The sequence below is a fragment of the Pomacea canaliculata genome, linkage group LG12 (genome assembly GCF_003073045.1).
Source record: "Pomacea canaliculata isolate SZHN2017 linkage group LG12, ASM307304v1, whole genome shotgun sequence".
NCBI lineage: Eukaryota > Metazoa > Mollusca > Gastropoda > Architaenioglossa > Ampullariidae > Pomacea > Pomacea canaliculata.
The window spans coordinates 5,606,790-5,626,741 of NC_037601.1; the positions used below are offsets into that span (position 1 = coordinate 5,606,790).

The 19,952-nt window shown below is 37.5% G+C and overlaps 1 protein-coding gene across 11 annotated transcripts in view; it reads right to left on the reverse strand.

Moving 5' to 3' along the window:
• LOC112576655 (hydrocephalus-inducing protein-like) overlaps positions 1 to 19,952 on the reverse strand; it is an 87,950-nt gene that overhangs the window by 28,316 nt on the left and 39,682 nt on the right. For 8 of the 11 annotated variants that reach the window (XM_025259265.1, XM_025259275.1, XM_025259273.1 and 5 more), the window contains 26 exons: positions 19,362 to 19,523; positions 18,240 to 18,407; positions 17,438 to 17,680; positions 16,658 to 16,776; positions 15,666 to 15,806; positions 14,821 to 15,004; positions 14,052 to 14,193; positions 13,760 to 13,840; positions 13,141 to 13,362; positions 12,820 to 12,858; positions 11,309 to 11,431; positions 10,691 to 10,848; positions 10,195 to 10,268; positions 9,645 to 9,803; positions 9,304 to 9,455; positions 8,889 to 9,152; positions 6,971 to 7,015; positions 4,894 to 5,076; positions 3,988 to 4,107; positions 3,186 to 3,372; positions 2,800 to 2,945; positions 2,029 to 2,230; positions 1,576 to 1,675; positions 903 to 1,002; positions 383 to 485; positions 124 to 272 (listed from right to left, as the gene is read on the reverse strand). In XM_025259265.1, coding sequence (XP_025115050.1) covers positions 124 to 272; positions 383 to 485; positions 903 to 1,002; positions 1,576 to 1,675; positions 2,029 to 2,230; positions 2,800 to 2,945; positions 3,186 to 3,372; positions 3,988 to 4,107; positions 4,894 to 5,076; positions 6,971 to 7,015; positions 8,889 to 9,152; positions 9,304 to 9,455; positions 9,645 to 9,803; positions 10,195 to 10,268; positions 10,691 to 10,848; positions 11,309 to 11,431; positions 12,820 to 12,858; positions 13,141 to 13,362; positions 13,760 to 13,840; positions 14,052 to 14,193; positions 14,821 to 15,004; positions 15,666 to 15,806; positions 16,658 to 16,776; positions 17,438 to 17,680; positions 18,240 to 18,407; positions 19,362 to 19,523 — 3,766 coding nt within the window. Of the gene's footprint in view, positions 1 to 123; positions 273 to 382; positions 486 to 902; positions 1,003 to 1,575; positions 1,676 to 2,028; positions 2,231 to 2,799; positions 2,946 to 3,185; positions 3,373 to 3,987; positions 4,108 to 4,893; positions 5,077 to 6,970; positions 7,016 to 8,888; positions 9,153 to 9,303; positions 9,456 to 9,644; positions 9,804 to 10,194; positions 10,269 to 10,690; positions 10,849 to 11,308; positions 11,432 to 12,541; positions 12,545 to 12,819; positions 12,859 to 13,140; positions 13,363 to 13,759; positions 13,841 to 14,051; positions 14,194 to 14,820; positions 15,005 to 15,665; positions 15,807 to 16,657; positions 16,777 to 17,437; positions 17,681 to 18,239; positions 18,408 to 19,361; positions 19,524 to 19,952 lie in introns of all 11 variants that reach the window. The other 3 variants (XM_025259267.1, XM_025259269.1, XM_025259270.1) reach the window with 3 other exon arrangements.

Consider the following 19,952-nt stretch of genomic DNA (forward strand, 5'->3'; position numbering starts at 1 on the left):
ATAGGCACCACATGTCCATCAATAAAACAAGAACACAAAATATCTTTAATAATGAAACTTCAGGTGCAAGGAACCAAAAAACGACATTTCCTTATATGTTTAACAATGGAATTGTTAACTTACTTGGTGTAAACAGCCTTCACAGAAATTTTCACTGGGATGTTTGCAATGACCTCCCCACCTTCGTTTAAGTTAGGCTCAATGACAAGGCATTTGAGAACTGGTTGGTCTCGCACTATGACTTCCCTTGGTGATTTGAATATCACTTGAACCTAGAAACCAACAAAGCAATCAGGGAAAACAATGATGGCTACGTGCTGCGATATGGTAAGATAAGGTTTAAGGTCAATAACTCATTGTAGTATCTTAAGGTATTATGTACCTGCGTTGGGCGGTCTACTGGAGTCAGAGTTCCTTTCGTGGGAATGACAGAGAAAAAGGATGCAAGGTCTGGACACCCTGGGTCTACATTCTCCAAGACAAAGCTGTCAGCACAAACCATAAAGCAACAATTACTCCACTTCTTGTAGCAGTTTACCCATTCAGCATTTACAATAGAAATGTGGAAATGTGGCTCAGTTTCTTCTGGGACATTCTCAAACTCCCCCCAGAACTGTATTTGAAGGATAGCAAAAATAAAAATCCAAATGACTGTTTCATTAAATGCAAGGTATTAATTTACAAAATCTGAACAAATAATCCCTTTGAAAGATATCTGAACTAGGAAAATACAAATGGGATCATGTTTATAAATGTAAAACAAATGTAAGACGTGCTGTGTAAAACTAGATTATTTAAAATACCACAAACACAACTTTAAAAAAGCCTCAGAATTCACTATATATAAGAAAACTAGTCAGGACATTGTTCTCAAAGTACTTGAAAACAAGATAGTTACTCACCTATAGGCAATATCATATTTCCCCTTGTTTTTAAGTGTGCATACTTCTTTGCGCTCTTCATTCACACGCATTGTGCCAAAGTCGAGACCACCGTCTGTGCCTGGAAATGACCATTAAATATATGCAAGATGATTTGGCCAATTCAGATTATAAAATACACTATACAGGAGCTTTCCTTTTTCACTGACACAGACATTCATTTTTACTGACCCGCTAACTGTCTAAGTTACAAAAAAAATAATATATTTATTCTCTTCACAAATCCACTGTCGTCCCTTATTTAGCACCATTCTGTTTGTGATCAGTCCTATCCTGATGACAGGCAGCGAAACTGTTCCAGATTGCTGCCTGCATGTCAATCTTCTATCATCCCAATGAGGTAACAAACTGGACAGTACCACATAAATTGAAGGACACATGCAGTAGCTCTCTTCTGTAAGAAATGACAACATTACCTTTGACTATTAGGCTACCCAAAACTGTCAACACAGGTGAGGCTAACATTCCTTTAGCATTGTCTGTTACAAATCTTGGTTTCATTGTCATTGCTGACATAACTCTTGATAAACAAGATGCAGCCATCAGTCAGTCTGCTTGCTCTGAGCATTGTAAGATTAGCGCCATCAACAACTTTTGTGAAAGGCAGAAGACTGCAATGAGTTAGATATCTTACCCTTTGGAAAGCTCATGTCCAATGCAACATCATAGGCCTCAGCAATAACTTGAATAGGCTCTGTGCTGACAACACCCATAATGTTGTCTGCGTCTGAGATCTGCAAAACCAGTTTCATATTCTTTGTAATAATCCATAATGATAAAAATCTATTTCAGATCACAAAAACAACTACACTCTATTCACAATTCACAAAGACAAGAAGATGACATATTTAATGGGACAGTCGGACTTATACGCCTGGTAGCATATTCATCTTAAAAATTCCTGCTGCCTGGTGATGAAGTAGTAGTAGTAAGAATAAATTGTTTTATATAACCCACCAACAAATGCAGACTTAAAGCCCTTTCATAAATACACACACAGTTGTAGCTCCTGATGGGCACATACTGTACATAGTGCAATACTACCTGTCCTGATGCACAGTGCTCTCTCACATTCTTGTATTCCTACCTCAAGTCTGATCATCCTCTTGCTTGTCTGTACGGGCCTCATTGCACGGAAATATGCCTGCAGGGGGTACTCTGACAGGGGCTGCACTACACCGGTGTCAGCACCCACTGTAAAATCCTCACCCAACATCTCCAAGCCACTCAGTCGCCAGGCAACAGGGAGTTTGGTGGAGTTACGGAGATAGAGAACCTTAGTGTCTTTTCTGTCCAACAAATGGAAAGAATCATGACAGATCCTGCTGACACTTGTAGAAAATCAGAGTTCACGTCTTTTTGCATGTACTAATTCATTGTGGAGGGCTTATCAGTAAAACTACCAAATATATAAGAAGCAGTAAGAGCATGCACGCATGTACACACCACATGAACAGAAGTGTTCATGCTTCCAATCACATATTAATCAAGTTGCGTCATTTTAGATGCTTTGGAAGGACAGCTACAACCTATAAAAAAAACTTTTCAATTATTTTTTTTCTACCTTAAGGATAACATCAGCAAATATGACTACTTTCAAGAATCTCTTTCCACAGCTTGTCTGAATGAGCTAAGAAGGAAACAAATGCCAGATCAGGGGTTTGGGCCCTAAATTTGACCAGTTGAGCCACTTTAGCCAGTGTGACACTGCATTCTTGTCCCAGTTGACCCAGCTATGGAGCAGATACCTGACTCAGTATAGGAATGGGGGGGGGGCAGCAATGGCACCACCTTCCCAAAAACTGGCCTTGAGGTGTGAGGGCACAGAGAGAAACGAGCAAAGAGTTAGCCTCCTGACCTGTGGAGCAGAACCTTGTCAAAGTGCAGCACCTTCTTGTCTAGTTCCAGCTCAGGTCGAAAGCCATCACATGCAACCTTAAACACCACAGGCTCTGGGTTGTCACGGATGCAAACCACCACTGCATCTTCAAACCTTCCAGGACCCTGCATGCACAATGTTAGGTGTCAGCTTCATCACGTGCACCCTAAATGTGCACATAATAAAATATGATAAAGTAATGATGATGCCCTTGCATCTATGCACACAAAGCAACTTACAACCTCAAAAATATGATGAAGAAAAATAAAGCAGGGACTTTCAGTTAACGGGATATAAGACAGCATTAAATCTGCTGCAATAATCTCAGGCTATGGAGGGTTTAGAGTAAGAGTTACATTAAATACCTTCGGATATGCCCAGACTGTGAGAGCCATGGAGTCATTAGGCTTTAGAGTACCACTGGGGGGATCAAGTAGAAATGTCTCTCCTTTGCTGTCAGTGAAAAAGCAAAAGCTAACTTCAGCTTCCATGGGCGAGGAGTTGAAGATTTTGAAACTCTCCATGTTCTCTGGATATCGTCCTTCCTTGTATCTAATAAAACAAGAATTCCTCATGCAAATGTCAAACACATGATAATCCTTTTTCTTTGAATTGTAGCAAAGCAAAAATATTTATCTAATTAAGATTTTTTGTGCAATATTAAGAGAATAAATGTGCAAAAAGATGTTTCATTTTAGTTTTTACTATAGATCAATAAAAATAATGTATACAATATAGTGAAATTCTGGCATGAAATGATGGTCCTGACATGATTTTTATGTAAATTACAAGCCAAACTTGTCTCTATTTTCTGTCACCAGCATAAACATTTGTCCCTAGCTGACTTAGGACATCACGAGGATAATATTTAAAATGCTTGAACAGAACCTCCAGTTACTGAAAGAACAGTACTGTTGTAGCAGCAGTGCCTCATACAAAAACCCTTACCCCCTTCAAAAATGCTATATAGCTAGTAAAATATTCTTTGTACATAATGTAATTGAAGGCCCTGTAAAGCATTATTAATCTATACCTAATAAATTGCTAATACCCTTTGCGAAACAATGTATTATTGTATTTTATATATCTTAAAAAAGATTACAGAAATAAGCAAGGGAAAAGGAAAAGAAAAATATGTGTGTTTGTTTGTTTTGCAATAGCACTTACCGTTCTCTACTTTTGCCAACAAGAAGAGGTCCAAATTCAAATGTTTCATTCATGAGGATGTACTTTTTGTTAACAATCTCATCAGGCTTCATGTTCTTCTTGCGAGATGGAAACACAATTCTGCAGGCAGCAAGTTTGGACAATTTATTTCTGGCTTACAAGTTCAGGTCTCTAATTTCCTGTTAATAATTTCACACCTCTAAAGTTTGAGTGGCGAGATGAGTACTCTGTCACTAATCAGCTGATAATTCAGACCCATGCTGTCCCGTCTTCAAGTTGAAACAATTTGGTCTTTACTAAGCCTTGTTAAACTGTGAGCAGTTTTATAACTCTTTGAGCACTTTTTGTTCATTGCTGCAGGAAACATTTTTTATCCAATAAATTTCTTGTTAACCACTAAACCAACCAGCAACATACTGCTAACAAGTCTGAGGCTAGAAGTTTCATGAAATATATGACTGGTCATTTCTTTTGATGATAATTTGTAAATAATAATTTTCAGAAGTCACAACTAGACTCACTGTTAAAACCTTGTCATATGTCATGCTAACAGTGGTCTAAATTTAAATTTGTTGTGTCTCGATACCAGCTGGTATTAATTAGGGACAATGATTGTGCAGTTTCATGCAGTCCTCTGACACTGCATTAACATTCATCATTACAGAAAGGGCATCTTTAACAAAACAAATTATTCAGGCATGAAAAAAAGGAAACAGCTATTTAGTATAAACAGCCTATTTGCAAAAAATTTGAACAATTTAAAAAATAAAATGGCTTAAAAACAGTCTATGACAAATATCTGTCAGGGCTTATATAAATAGTCAAACTATTTTAAAAGCGCCTGAAGAAAAATTATAAAGAAATAAATATGAGCATATAAGCATAATGAAGGTTGAATAAACTTACCTGGGTTCCTTACTGATCGTAGGGAATGCGCACACACCCCTGCAGAAAAGTTGGTAGCGCCGTCGTGTGCTAACAATCTCAAAGTTAAATGTCTGGTCAAACTGACCTAGTTCTTCAGACTGAAAACGTAGACGAATCATTATCTCCCCATTGGCTGGTACAATCCAGCGGAAGGTGGAGAGTCTGCAAACAAGCAAAGGTCACATTTCATGTGACACAAGACACACTGCTGCTGCCTGGTTTTCAGTTTTGTATTTGTAATGTTTAAGCATTCAACCATCTAGAAGCTTTCGTTAAGCTGGATTAACTGTATCAACATACAAAGAGCTCAGATGCCAGATTTTAATGAATGAGTTCAGCACTGTTCACAGGAAAAACTGCTTATTCAGCATAGCAGGCATCTTACCATAAATTACCTACTTAATTTTGAGAAATTTGTTTTGTGAATTGGAATCAAGAAAACAAGATAGAAATGTACATAGATCCCATTCAAACAGGAATTTTATTTAAGCCTCTTTTTGCATACATTTCACCGTAATCAATAAATATGTCTTTAAGGAGTAATATGATTAGGAGTGCTTTAATTATGTATATATTAAATTTTTTTATGTGTCCGCAAATGCAGTCATGTAGGTTGCGTTTTACGGCTAAGGTATAAAGTCTAAAATGTTTATATCTATGACATGAGATAAAAATCCCTGAATATATTTATTACATCATACAAGCATCTGGATGAACATATTGCATGTCTATATCTTTATATCTCAACATCTCAAAAATAGCATTGTTTTCTTACCCTTCAGATGTAAAAGTATCTGCATATCAAAGCAACATGCTTTGTAACAATGTCAGTTCTAAGCTTCAAATCGGATGCATTCAAAACTGATACTTAAATTTCATTTCATAAAATTATTGAGCAAAGTTTTCTTGCATAAAATGTTAACTAATCACTTGGTTATTTAGTATGCCCAACTGATAATGCTCCTATTTCATGATTCAAAATTTTGAGAGAAACATTTCAGAACTTTAGACACGGAACAGAAATACCGGCAACATTCTAAGAATACTGTAATCATAACACAATTAGAGAGTACTTCTAATAGATTCAAGAGCATTAAGATCAGTAATAAAGCTGAGCACACAATCCAGAGCATAAGCAGTACACATAAGCACAAAAGCTTTCACACAAACTGAGTTTTATCCCATCCAAAAAATATCCTCCCCTGAAAAGCAGACCTAATCATAGGAATTTCAGTATAAAATTCTGTGTGCATTATATTATACTCAGGCTGCAGCTTAAAACATTATAAGAAAACATAACTTTCTGCAGATATATGTTTACAAGCATGTCTTGAGAAAACTGCATTAATATATGGATAAAATCAGTGATGATGACTATGGTCATGAAAATATGTGTGTGTACCTGAGTGTGTATATTTATCAAGATACATTTCATTATTTTATTCCCACTTTTAAAAGGTATGTACTCACCTGCATGTATATGAAACACTTTGATTCGGGTGGGGGGGAAGAAGAGTGTGTGCTCAGAAGAGGCACTATACAATTAAATGCACCGTGATCAAAACTAAGCTGTATTTAAATGCTTCCACAAACAATATGTGCATTCACACACACACACCCTCCCCCATGCTATGTCATATAGTAATGACATAGATAACAAAATATAATACACAAAGTAAAAATTCCCTTTGATTTTGTATGTGTCTGGATATATATATATATTTATTTGTATATATATCTATAAATTATATGCACACATATTACATATATACATATATGAAATGTTAATATGCTACCTGGTATCTATAAAAGGTTAAACAGTAACCATTCATATTATACTATGAGCTAAAAAGAACAAAAATAAAAACAACACAAAAAAAGAAATATGTTTTTGTAAGTGTGTGTTAAGGGTAAGACAGGTCAAAATATCTAGAAGCTGAAAATGTTAAGTGCAGAAAATACCAGACTAACAATTGCATCAGACTAAAATGCTAGGACATGACTGAGCACACAGCACAGCATATCTCCACCTCTATTGTCATCAACTAAAACTCACTTTGCAGTTTTGGGCTCAGTAGGAGCCAAACCTTCTCCAGTTGTGCTGCAAGTAAGATTGATGCTTTGGAAGCAGAGTGGATTTACGAAAACATTATGAACATTTACTTCATACACAAAAATGAAAAAATATCTTTATGTTCCATTTATGTAATAAGTAAACTTGTATAGATAAACATCTTGGTGTGCATGTTACTATCAGAGATAGAAAGTGGTAAAGCATCCCTTCACTTAATAATACATGACTGTAACAGAGAAGATGGGTTTTGCTCGCCCAGTCTCCAGGCCTGACAAGATAGGGGGAACAGGGGGGGTCTGGTATACCTAGGCCCGTGGCTGTGAAGGGGGCTCGGCCTTGGTCAGTGGATTTCTTTTTCTTTTTTCTTTTCTTTTAAAGAAAGGTTTATGTAAAATTCCTCACTCTAGAGATATTTTTCTATGGAGCAGAGTATTACAAGTTTGATCCTTCAATGTCATTATTTCTCATTTACTAACCACTCCTGAGTAAACAACTCTATGCTCAAGTACTGATGTATATCCTAGTGCACTTGTTCTAATGTTTGCAGTCTATATTATGTTACTGAATGAAATGTGGATAGTTAAATCAAATTGTAAGCATATAATATACTGGGAAAATAACTGATGATTAGAATTACAAGGGATCGGGAGAGATCATCTACCCTGGGGCCCGTGCTGGCTCTTGGTGGCCCTGCTAGTCTCACCACAAAAATAAACACACTCAACACTGTCTTTGGTTTCAAGTGCTTTTACTCTCATGCCGGTTGATGATTGTGGCTAAGGCAAAGAGTACACAAAAGAAATCCTTAACTGCTTGGTGGGGTGATGCTCCCACCTATACAACTTTCTCTCTCCCAATGTCCTTGTCCCTTCCCACTTCACCCTCTTATTCCTCCTACCCTGAATATTCTTGAATCTACCATGCTGCTACGGTGACCCCCTGTCTCTATAAAAATCCAACAGAGAAGTCGCAAGGTCGCTGGAAAAGTCAGCAGGGCGTGCCTCTGGTAACACAGGTCACTGGTTAGGAACATCCGAGGGAAGGGAAGAGGGTAGCCAGACATTGGACTCCTTTCCTACTGTGGCGCCCCCAGTTTGCACATGTGTGCCAGCCTGTTTATGTGTGCATCACCAGCTACCCTCTATCACATGAACAAATGAGATTATCTTGCTCCACTGCCTAGAACAAATAGTAGCTGATCCCACCAACTATGACGAGGAAACCCAACCACCTCACAATCCCAATGGAACTTCTAATATATATAATTATTACATGGCCTCAGTAAATATTGTGCGACAGCAGACCATGTGGACTGGGTGACCTGGATGTTGCTATACTTAATCACATACCCTTTTTCCTAAAATAAGAACATATGCATCAAATGGCAAACAACTCATTTATCCATTGTAGTTCTACTCTCAAGCATAATTCAAGATATTTTCACAGTGTTTGTACTCGCACAGTGCAACATCTTATCTGCACATTTGCACAAGTAAACGAAGCCATCTGTAGCATAAACTGAAAACCACCAGTTTGGATACAGAAACCAAAATAACATATGGAAAAACTCAAAAGCACAAAAATAAAACCTTTTCACTTACATGTGCCAGATGTAAATGAACTAAATAACAGTGCAGCACCTGAATAAATGTTTCATTTCTAATGAACCATTAAAAGTGTGTGTGAGAGAGCCAGAGCTATAGTGCAGCAGCACATAATTTTGTATTAAAGTGTCCATATATATGAACAATACATACAACTATATGAACAAACATTGTATGCTGGTAACAGCTATATAAAATTTACATGTCTTGTAAATAACATAAGATTTACATGGATTTGTTAATATGCTTATTTACTTTGGGTAAAAAGAAGTCTAGCATAGGTAGCGGTTTCTCACCTCTGATTGTCACCATCTGAAACAGGTGTAGTTGCTCCAGGAGGGGGAGAAGAAATCTGGGCTGAGTTGCGGCGTGCCATGCGAGACTTTCTATCTGCACTGCGCTTGCGTTCTTTGGTAGTGGGATCTCCTGAGGTAGCTTTCTTCTCTGCTCCTTTTACTTTTCCACGTGCTGCATGGTCTTCCTTACCAATCTTCTCTGGTGTAGCTGACTTCTCCTCCTCAGCATCAGGGTCTTTTGTTTTTTCTTCCACTATCACATTTCTATCAACAAACATCTGTGTTTCAGGTGCTGTCTAGTAATGTTGATTTTTTTTCTTCTACTACTACTAACACACTCAACTCTGATTTTTCAAGACAGATTTCACTCTGTTACTCTAAAATCTAATGACAGATAAGTATATTTTACACCTACGGATCATCTGGAGAAGAGGCAACAAATATATAACGTCCTCCCAGTTCAGCCATTAAAGGAGCACGACGCTTCACAGGGTAGGGGACCACGGCAAAGACTGCAGGAGGGGGGATAGGTGGTCCTCGTGGACCCATTCCTAGTCCATCTAGCACCTGATAGGTGGGAAAAAAATAAGTAGGCATAATGCTCTTGCAAGATATCAGGTACCAGTTTATTTATAGATATATTTTACATGACAATCCTATGAGCATATCGAAAATTTTTCTTTGTGCATATTGTACCAGGCCCATAAATGTATAAATGATACAAATTACAAAATGGCATAAACTGAAGTAATCCACCTCTTCAAGTGAAGGCAGGAAGCGAGATGACAGCAATTTTTCCATGGGATCGGTATTGTGATCAGAACAGTCAATAACAATGTGTGGGATTCCCAAGGACTCCTCTTCTTTGGCTTTGGCCGGCTTATCTTTCCCACTTCCCTGTGCTGCTGCTGCTGCCTGTACATGGAGACACAGCTTAATGACATCTTGTAAATCACATGTTTAACTATACAGCTTTATAATGACACCTTGCAAATCACATGTTCAGCTATACAGCTGTCAATAATTAAGCTATCATCATCTCCACAAGCTGATTACCTTTCTCGAACATGGTGTTCAGTACTTTCTAATACTTTAAATTTCCAAATCATGCCATTTGATGCCAAAAGATTTCAAGGCAGAGAATTCATGGAATAAATATAGTCCTTGAATAGACTGACTAAGCTTATCCCCTTATTTAATTATCTGTTTCACAGTGGTCTGTATTCTACAGCTTGAATATTTTGCAAAGGTATGTGTGTCAAAATCACTTGCCATGCTATGTACATACATCACACAGTGATCTTACCTCTTTGGCAGCCTTTTCTGCCATCTCTTTTTCCTGCTGCTGTCGAAGTTTCTCCTTTTCCTTCTCATGTTTGTCTGATATTAGAATATGCACACATGCAAGCACACAAATCAAAATGCAAACATGTATTAATATACACTTATAAAATTAAAAAATTTTAAATTGATGTTCTGGTTAATTTATGATTACAAATAATTATTTGGCTTCTAAAATTATAATTTCAACATGCCAGATCTTTTGGATTAAATTTCACAATACTTTTATTTTGGCAGGACATTTAGTGACCATTAGTAAGACTTTTTTCTTTTTTTTATCCATTGTTTTTATAATAGAATGTCACTATGACAGCAAATTGCATTGGTGCTACAAGGACACTCAGACTACATCCTTTGAAAAAGAGGACAAAGAAAGAGCTAGAGTAAACATTTCTACTAACCCACCCATTTAAAGGTTATATTTTATTTCTTATTACTGTGAATTCTAAAACATTTGTCACCTTTGGACTTGCCCTTCTTGGCAGATTGTGGTGGCTCTTTGGCCTCCTCCTCAGAGGGTTCTGAGGGGCTATGTGGGATTTGGACCTGCAGCGTTGTGCGGTCCCACAATTCTAAGAAGTCTGCAATATCCTTCTGGGCAACTTCAAACTTCCGGAATCTTAATAAGAAACCATGGCACATCAATAACTCTATGATAAGTCTACCAGTAAACATTAGTAAACCAATGGAAAAATGAAAACTGGTTTCAATGTTTTTTTACAAGGTTATACAAATGATAGGAATTATCTGAAGCAGTTTGAATGAATTTTTGAATAAATATTTGGCATAAGGTCTCCCCATGTCCAAACACTCACCATTCTATTCCTTGCTTTCCATCCCTTTCTGTCTTTTTGCATATTATTAGTCTTTGTAAAACTCTTTACACTGCAACTCCAATTAATCTAAATGTACCTATATGAATTCTTATGACATCCATCTTTATGGTAACAGTTATGCTATTGCTAAAATCAAATTGCAGTATTCCTCAAGGAAAAAATGCTGCTACAAGCATATGAAAGCATCATATATGAAATAAGTTAGTAAAGTTCTGGACAGTGCAAATACAAGTCTGTCTTTACCGCTGCATGAGCAGAATTTCTTCCTCATTCATATTATCCTTGTGCTCTTCAGAAACCATGGAATCACCTTGATTCAAATGGCCTCCCTTTTCTTTTTTACCATCTTTTCCTGCTTTCTTTTTTCTGTAACAACAATACTTAATATCTGTATATGCATGGACCTAATTCCTGTCTGAAAGAAAAAGAAGTCATGCCTTACATGACATGCTTTTCTTCTTTCCACAAAATTCTTGTATTTAGCATACAAGCAAAGCTTATGTTAAGGTACATTCATGCTTAAAATAAAAAAAAAAAAAAAATTCATTTGCCTTCTAATTATATTTACTCTAGCTGCCAAAGTTACATACTTGCTTAACATTTCAGGACTTTCATTAGCCCGCATTAGTAAATGATGGTTTCCAGGTGAAAGAGGGGAGATGGTCTCCCCCTCCACCACACATTAATTACATATAAATTAAGGGTCCAGGTCTGTTATTCTGTAGATGGTTGACAGTGCCAACAGGAAGGAACGACATTCCAGCCACCCTGTCTCCAAAGGCTATTATTCACTGATAGAGCATGACAAACTTCTGTCTCTGTGCTCAATGATAATGGCAAAGCTCCTGTCTCTGTGCTCTCTGCAGGAAGTCCCCCCACTCTCCTAACCCTCTTATTTCCACCAGTCTGCTCTCTATCTTCTGTCCCTGTTGTCATGCAGCTACCACCTCCTATAAGTGTATGCTGTGCAGTTTGGGGCACCTGTAAAAGCCAGCAGCAGGTTTTTCCATATAACATCTCCAAGTGACCTTTCCCCTTCTGCTGTGAACCTGCTCATGGGGCTGGTCCGCAAATGATGAAAAAGACATTTATTTGTGCATATGTGTGCATAAGTCTGTATGTATATTAGTCTTCTATTGCATCCTATCATACAGAGATTAGTCTGAAGATACTGAAAGATTGAGAACAGCCCACAGACAAGCCCTCTCTTATAACATTACTTCAAAGACATACACTCATGCAGTAATTACTGGATTAGATGCATACATTCTCAATGAGGAAGATGAGCATATGGCAAAACCAAGATCCATCAAAATGCACAGAGTTTATCAAGAAAACAGAGAACACAGGAAAAAACACAAAGCATAGAAGTTTTCACATCATAAACAGTTTTAGCCACAACATGAAACATTCAACAAGAACATTTGGAAACATATTCAGTTAGTCCTTGTAAATAATCATGTTTTTCTACCTAACTTTCTAAAATATTTCTTTGCAGTAACAACAATAAAAATATCATATCTAACACCAGCATTAGCAGAAGCAATGTCATGCAGGGATAAAAATCATTAGAAATTCCTGAAAAACTGAACATGGCATAATGCTGAAATTTCTACAAAAATCACACTGTTTCCAAAGTCTGTAGGGATGCAGCCAAAGGTGATATCTAATTCTGATCACTGAAATAATAAATACACATATATACAACACATTTCAGTTGATGAATCACAACACCAAACAAAACAGTCACATACTTGTCCTCAGGAACCCATGAGCCCCGTCTTCTCTGGACACTGATTAATGTGATTAGAGAAACAATTAGCTCTGTTTTTCCACATTCATGTTCATGTTTAAACAAATGCCACATAAATTTCTTTGTTCATTCACAAAAAATTTACTGCTTCATCCCATATTATTTGTTCTAGTTTTGTGATGTTTCATAAGGCAGGATCATTATCACAGTAATTTTATTAGCCAAACAATAAAAATAAATGAATTCATAAGCTGTCGAAAAATATGTAAGCACTAATGCCAAACAGCATAGAAATACCCATTACAAAAGGGTAATCACTTACTTTCCATCGTCATGACCATCACTTTTTTCTGTTCCATGAGACTCTGGGCGGTCAGTAGGTGCGGGTACTTTATGATCGGTGTCATGGCGAGCTCCACCCTGTGACTTTTGGCCCCGATCTGTTGCTGGGGGTGCCCCCTTTTTATCTTGGGGTGCTCCTTTCTTGTCCTTTTCCTTGGGATCTGGGGGTCCCCCTTTTCCTTTCTTTGATTTCTTTAGCTTCCTGCACAAACATCTGTTTAGGTAAGCAAGCTGTTTATGATTGAATGTTAGTGTCACAGAACTCGGACTAATTAGACCCTGAGACCTAAAGTATATGCTAGATACAAGAATGTACATACTAGATATAAGAATGCAAACAAACTATACCATGTCCCTAAACCTTTCTGTTGATCAGTACTTCTTTATCAAATATCTTTCTTGCTTAGGCTGGCAGCTACTTACCTGTGGTATTTTTCCCATTTAAGAAACAGCGTGTGTTAAAAAAAAATACAGCCAATGCAACAAGAAGGCGTTTTTGTTAAGCTATGCATCTGTGAATTTGTATTAAAATATTCAGAAAGAAGACAATAAATGATCTAAGCTTCTAAAAGCACAAAGGAAGTAAGAACAAGAGTTACGCTTCTTCTTCCCGTCTTCTCTCCTCCTCTTCTCGTGCCTCCTTCTCACGCCGCTCTCGTTCAGCACGCTCTTCTTGCTCTCTGGAAGAACAAAACCCTGTTATTCAAACAATATCCAGCAGGATTCAGTACTCTCTTTAATCTTATGCAAAACTTCTCTTCAACACCAATACTCCATGCCCCTTCACATAGAGTTCTTTTATTTTCCTCTTTATCAAGTATGCACACAAATGCATTCCACACTTCCATGCTAATGCAAAGCAGTTATCCATCACAAAATTTCTTAACTAACTTTTTGATGCGGGCTTTCTTTATAACCAGTCGCTTCTCATCTGTCCTAGCTTTCTCAGAATCACTGAGGGCATCATACTCTTCTTCATCCATTTCTTCTAATCTCAGAAGTTCTTCTTCTTCCTTTCTCTTCTGTTCCTCCTCTGAAAAACAAAAAGACTTAGCACAATAACTTTGTCCTCTGAACTCATTTCAGTTAGGCATTTACTCAAGGTGTTTTGACTTTAAAACCATTCATTTCCAGAGCGTATCCTACTCTGAAACTGTGTTGTATTGACTCATCTTCACAACAAATAAAGTGACTATTACATTACAGAGACTGTTCAAAGGTCTTTGCTGACAGACACATATCACCTCCCATTACATCCCACAGACCCTCTCTCACAGACTAAGTAATAATGAAGCTTCCCCTCATTTTTCAGAGATCACATAGAAGAAAACCGAAACAACGACTCTTTCACAAAGAGGCTGATATGTAGGTCTGTAAGAAATTGACAGTGGCCATCAGGAGAATCATATTCTTGTTTCACCTCAAACTGAAGCATCACAGTAAGTGACAGTCATTGTTTACAAACCTCAGCAAACTCCTGCCGTAGCACACAAGCTGATGGAAAGGGGTTGTTTCAAGACAGCTCATAAGTATTTATGAGTTAAGACATGAGAGATGGCAAAGCCAACACAGAGAGATGATGTCTATATGATACGGATTTATATGAAAGCAGCTGATGAGAACCGCAGGTAGATTATGCAGCAGATTTGCATATACATACCAATTTTCAGTTTCTTCAATTGCTCATGCTCTTTCAGAACACTGAAGTCCATCTTAAGTGTGCAGAAGTAGATGAAGCGGCGGTTGTTCAATGCCTTCAAGATAGCATTTAAGGTGGAAAAATAGTTCTGAGAGAACAGTGTCTCAAGTCCATCAAAGATCACACCACGGTGGCAATCATTTAACTGAAAAGAATAATCTTAGTTGTTATCTTTGTTTGTATATAAATGTAACCAAGTGATGAGAGGTATGGTGTGAGTAAGCAAGCATAAAAGCCACAATGTGCTGCCTGAACGGACTTTCAACAAATTCTCCTCTAGATCTAGAATCTTCTACCAAGTCAATCATTGCTTGGCTACTCTGGCTACGGTCCCTACATAAAGAACAGAAGCATGCTAAATTTCAATCATTTTTTTTTTTGGGGGGGGGGATAAAAGTGTATGTAAACAAACCTATGCACAAGAATGGGACAGCATCCACAGAAAAATGTACTTGTTCACTATTCTAAAGTTAACACTGTTAACTAAAGTGAGACACATGCAGGCAAGCAATGCATCTGTGTTTTTCTATTACCCTCAACAAATCTAGACAACATTTATTGTGTTCTTGCCAAGCATAGCAAGTGGGAGGAAAAACCTAAAATATGGAAAGCATGATGGCCCCAATTCAAGAAACTGATGATTAAGAGCTAAACGGTGATAGGTAAACCCCAACACCTCTTTTTGCAGTTCATTTTTTGCTCTCTTGCTGACAAAAATCTGCCTGCATTTTATCTTTCTGCACAAAGGTTTATGAGGTGGCATTTTATGAGGCAGAATTTCTCTGTCAACGATTTCTTAGCCCTACCTGGAGGCGTTCTGACAAAATCTCTATGAGAAGCTCTTCAGGAAAAACACAACTGAGGAGGCCATCTTCCCCGGCAATGTTGGTGCTGACACTCAGTCGCTGTGGTTGAGGTACTGTCAGTAATGGCGGAGTGCTGGGAATCTAGCCAAGAAAACATTTTTTTTAGACTCATTTAATAGGGTTAATGTAGCTATGAAGATGTTTGGATCTGAAAGCGCAAAGTGTATAGGAATAGTTGATACCTAATTTTAACCTCTTCGAATTTACCTAACGCAATTCATCAAAGCAGTTTTATGAAATTTTTCTGCAACACAGAGACTTGCAGAAGCAGGATCATTAATGCTAGATATCTTTGTAGACATCTTGGCTAGAAATGCACTGACAAGTACATTCTACTTATACTTGTGTTATTTGTGCAGCTCATGTCCTTTTCTTTCAGCAGAAATTTTTTTTTAAGGGTTCTCTTGCTTTTAGTACACCGTTTCTGGTCCAAAGGATTGTAAGTATAGATGAAGTGTATGGTCAGTGTTTTCTTTGAAATACAATTCATCCTTAAAAGCATGATTTAAGTATATTCAGAATGAGGGTTTTGGTTAATGTGGTTCATATTATGATTAAGAGCTCCATAAAGGTTTCATGCATAAAAGTAAAAGGAAAAAAATGTAAGATATAAAATGTCAGAAAAAAATGAACAGGTTAAAAAAAGAATTGCGAGAAGAAAACACTTAAAGGAACGGAAAGAGGTAGGGGAGAAAGAGAGAAAGAGTAAGTGGTAGAATCTAGCAGTTTGAGAGAAACTGCAGAAGAAATGTTTTTTTACACCAGATTGTAATGTTAAAAATAATGATCAACAATAAAGGGGGAAGGACAGGGAAATAAACACAGGAAAATCAGATGATGTGAGAAAGTTCATTGATTACTCTAAACTTGCAAACCACAACACATATGCCAGGTTTAAAGCCAATGTATGAGAGAACAAACTGTAAACACACCTGACTGCTAGCTTCCCCAGAAGAAGTGTTTAGCGTTTTGACTCCTTTTTCTTTACTTTTAGTGTCCAGTTGACTTGTCTTCCGAACAGTTCCAATGGAAGAAATGACAGAAGGATTAGCTGAAAAAGGGAAGAGCATATTAAATAAGCAATGTTGTTTGAGTCTGATATGATTAAATGAATAATATATATGTCATAAACACTTCTCTGCCTGTAAAGGAGATTATTTCCTGTACTGGCTGGAAGCGGTGCTTTAGACATGATTCTTTTACAACCAAACATTTTGAACAGAATAAATTAAGAATTTCATAATTCTTCAGTAAGATACAAGTAGTATTTAATTTGCCTTACTCTTTACTCTTAACATGGATAAGGTGAAACAACAGATCAAGCCTGACAACATGTGAAATGACATGATAGATGGGTTCCACTCTCAACAATTCTAAGTGACAGTAAATAATAAGTAGATAGTTCTTTGAAAATTTGCAAAAGTACTGCAAGTTCTACATTTGGTCATCAATTGGCATTTCAGTACATCATGACTGAGTTAATTGTGTGATGGGCAGCTTTGCTGAAGAAGCAGTAGTATAGTGCTGCAATTATGCAAACATGCACTGATGTAGAAGTGCTACATAAAGATCTGCAGTCATGTATATGTCCTACACAAAGATTTGCAGAAGACTTATACTTGCGAAAGCTGGTTGCTTTTTGATTATCCTGCAATAACATTAGCATTCACAAGCACTTCAAGACGATACAAAAAAAGCAAATAGGTACCCACCTCCTCCCTGAGTATGTACTGTGACGGCCTCAACACTGAGCCCTGCTGGCTTTTTCTCACTCTCCTCAGATTCTTGTAGTCTCACCTCTTCAGCCTTGCGATGGGCTGCCTCAGCACACAGTTGTCGTGCTCGCATTCCTGCACTAGTGTTGCCACTGGCAATGGCATCCATAATAACGCCATCAAGGGTGAGCATGGCAGCATTATAATGTCGTGCCAGAGCAATGGCTACTGTTGATTTTCCTGCACATAAAGGAATTAAAAATACTGACTGAGACATTTTGTTTAAAAAAAAAAAAAGGCTGAAAGTATTTGAGAGATACACAGCAAATAATGTTAAACATGAAAATTTCTCTAAGCATTCTTTAAAGCTATCCAGGCTGTCATCTAAATAATACATTTTTTAAAGCTATAATGCGGTCAGGGGGATACAGAGTTTTAATTTGTTACTGTTTAAATTTCTGTGAATGACCACAACTGAGCAGATCTGAAAACAGGACAATAAAAAAATCCACGTACTACATTGAAAATGCACAAAAGAAAGGTAAGAATTCCTGTTGAGGATGAGTCCATGCAGCATTCTGACAGTAATTATTTTGGTATACCAAGTTGTCTGACAAGATTATCTTCTTTTTAACAACCTTTTTTTTTTTTTTTTTTTTTTTAAATCTGATGACTGTGCAATAAATACTCATGACAATAAATAAGTTAAGATGTGGAGAAAAAATGCAAGGGAGCATAAATAACTGTCACCACCTACTCCCAACTACAAATGAAATTCAATCACACAGCAACTCCCAACCTGTCATTGGAGCTCCATGCAAAATGATGGCCAGCCCACGACGGTTTCGAGCAGCCTTCCCCTCCGCTGACAGGTCAATGCCAAGATATCGAGCAATGGCCATTGAAATAGGTGTGATCTCAAGTTCACCAACACCAAGACTTCCATTTGCTGATTCCTGTATCCTTTCTGTCATATCAGACATCAGAAACCATGTTTCATATGAGCTAAATAGAGTGACATTTCAAACTCTATTACAGCTAAACACAGACTGGCATTAAACTCGCTAGAAGATTGATTAATTGCCATGCTACTTTATGGTTACACGGATTGTATTCCAAGTTGTTATCAAGAAATATGTTCACTTTTATAGAAGCTCAGTTTCCCTCTGTTGATCGGAACTGGTCTTTAGGGCATGGGAGGGCATGATGGACACAGCAGATGACAAAGTTAATAAACCATCTACAGTCTACTTGTAACTTTCGGTATAGACCATCTTAGCTAAATGAATGGCAAAGCGACATAAATTTAACTATGCATAAAGACATTTTAAGCTCAGCATCTAATTGTTAGTTTATCTTGACTTACATGCAAGCAAATATCAAAGTATATTATGCCTTCAGCCATTACTGGAAATCAAACAAGAACACACATACATAAAAACCAAAGGACGAGTGAGAAAACAAATGACACTGAACAACACAACAGGGCTTGTCAAGGGCTTGTCTATTCTCCACCATGAAACATGGTGTTTATAGTGTTTATAGCACTCTAGTGCTGTTCTGTTATGTCTTTGTTTGTAGAGGGTAGGAATCGAAAAGCTCCCAGGACTGTCCCTCGTGTACTGAGTTCTGTCTTTGTTTGTAGAGGGTAGGGGTCAAACGGCTCCCAGGACTGTTCCTTTTTCATGTTGGTTGCATGCAAAATAGCCGGCCTTGAACTGCCCACCCACTACACCAGAAGTTAAGCAGTTGCCTGAGCCACTTGGGGAGACAATGACCAGACAGGGCAGGGTTGGTGTGTTCAAGGACTGTCAGACAAATAGCTCCAAATAAAAGAACAGAGCTACAGATCCTAAAGGTAGGACTATTGTGAGTTCTTTGGTCTGTTTAGCTCACGCAAAGTAAACGGCTCATCACTCACCTTCCAGTCGCTCTTCCTTCCTTTCAGCCTCATCAATGGACACAGCAGCCTGCACCGTCTCCTTGATGGAGCCTGATGTTGCTGATGCTGTTGTTGTCAGGACACTTGGTAGCTGTTCAGTCTTAATATCCTCAGACTCTTGTTTCACTTTATCATCTAGTGCTGTCATCAAGAGACGCAAGCTTAGGTTTTAAACAGTTATATTTCTCAAGAATTAAGGATGCTACCAAAAAGGCATGCTATCAGCTTAAAGTCCACACAACTTAATAAATCTTGTGCTTTAATAATAATAAAAATAAACATATGATTTATATGGCACATACTCATGCTTGTAAGGAGTGTACTCTTATTTCTTGGGACAAGAATGAGATATGGACAACACATAAAGGACAGAAGGATAAACAACAGTACTAATGACAAATAAAAAACAAATACAGAATCATGATACCTACAGTTCTTGTTACCTGATTCCTCTTTGTATTTTCTGTATTTGTTTTTTTATTTGTCATGCAGAAGGAAGAGGTGTGTTTTTAGTGCACATTTAAAGGATTTAATAGTGGGTAAAGTTCCATTGTTTTGCTGCACAGTAGC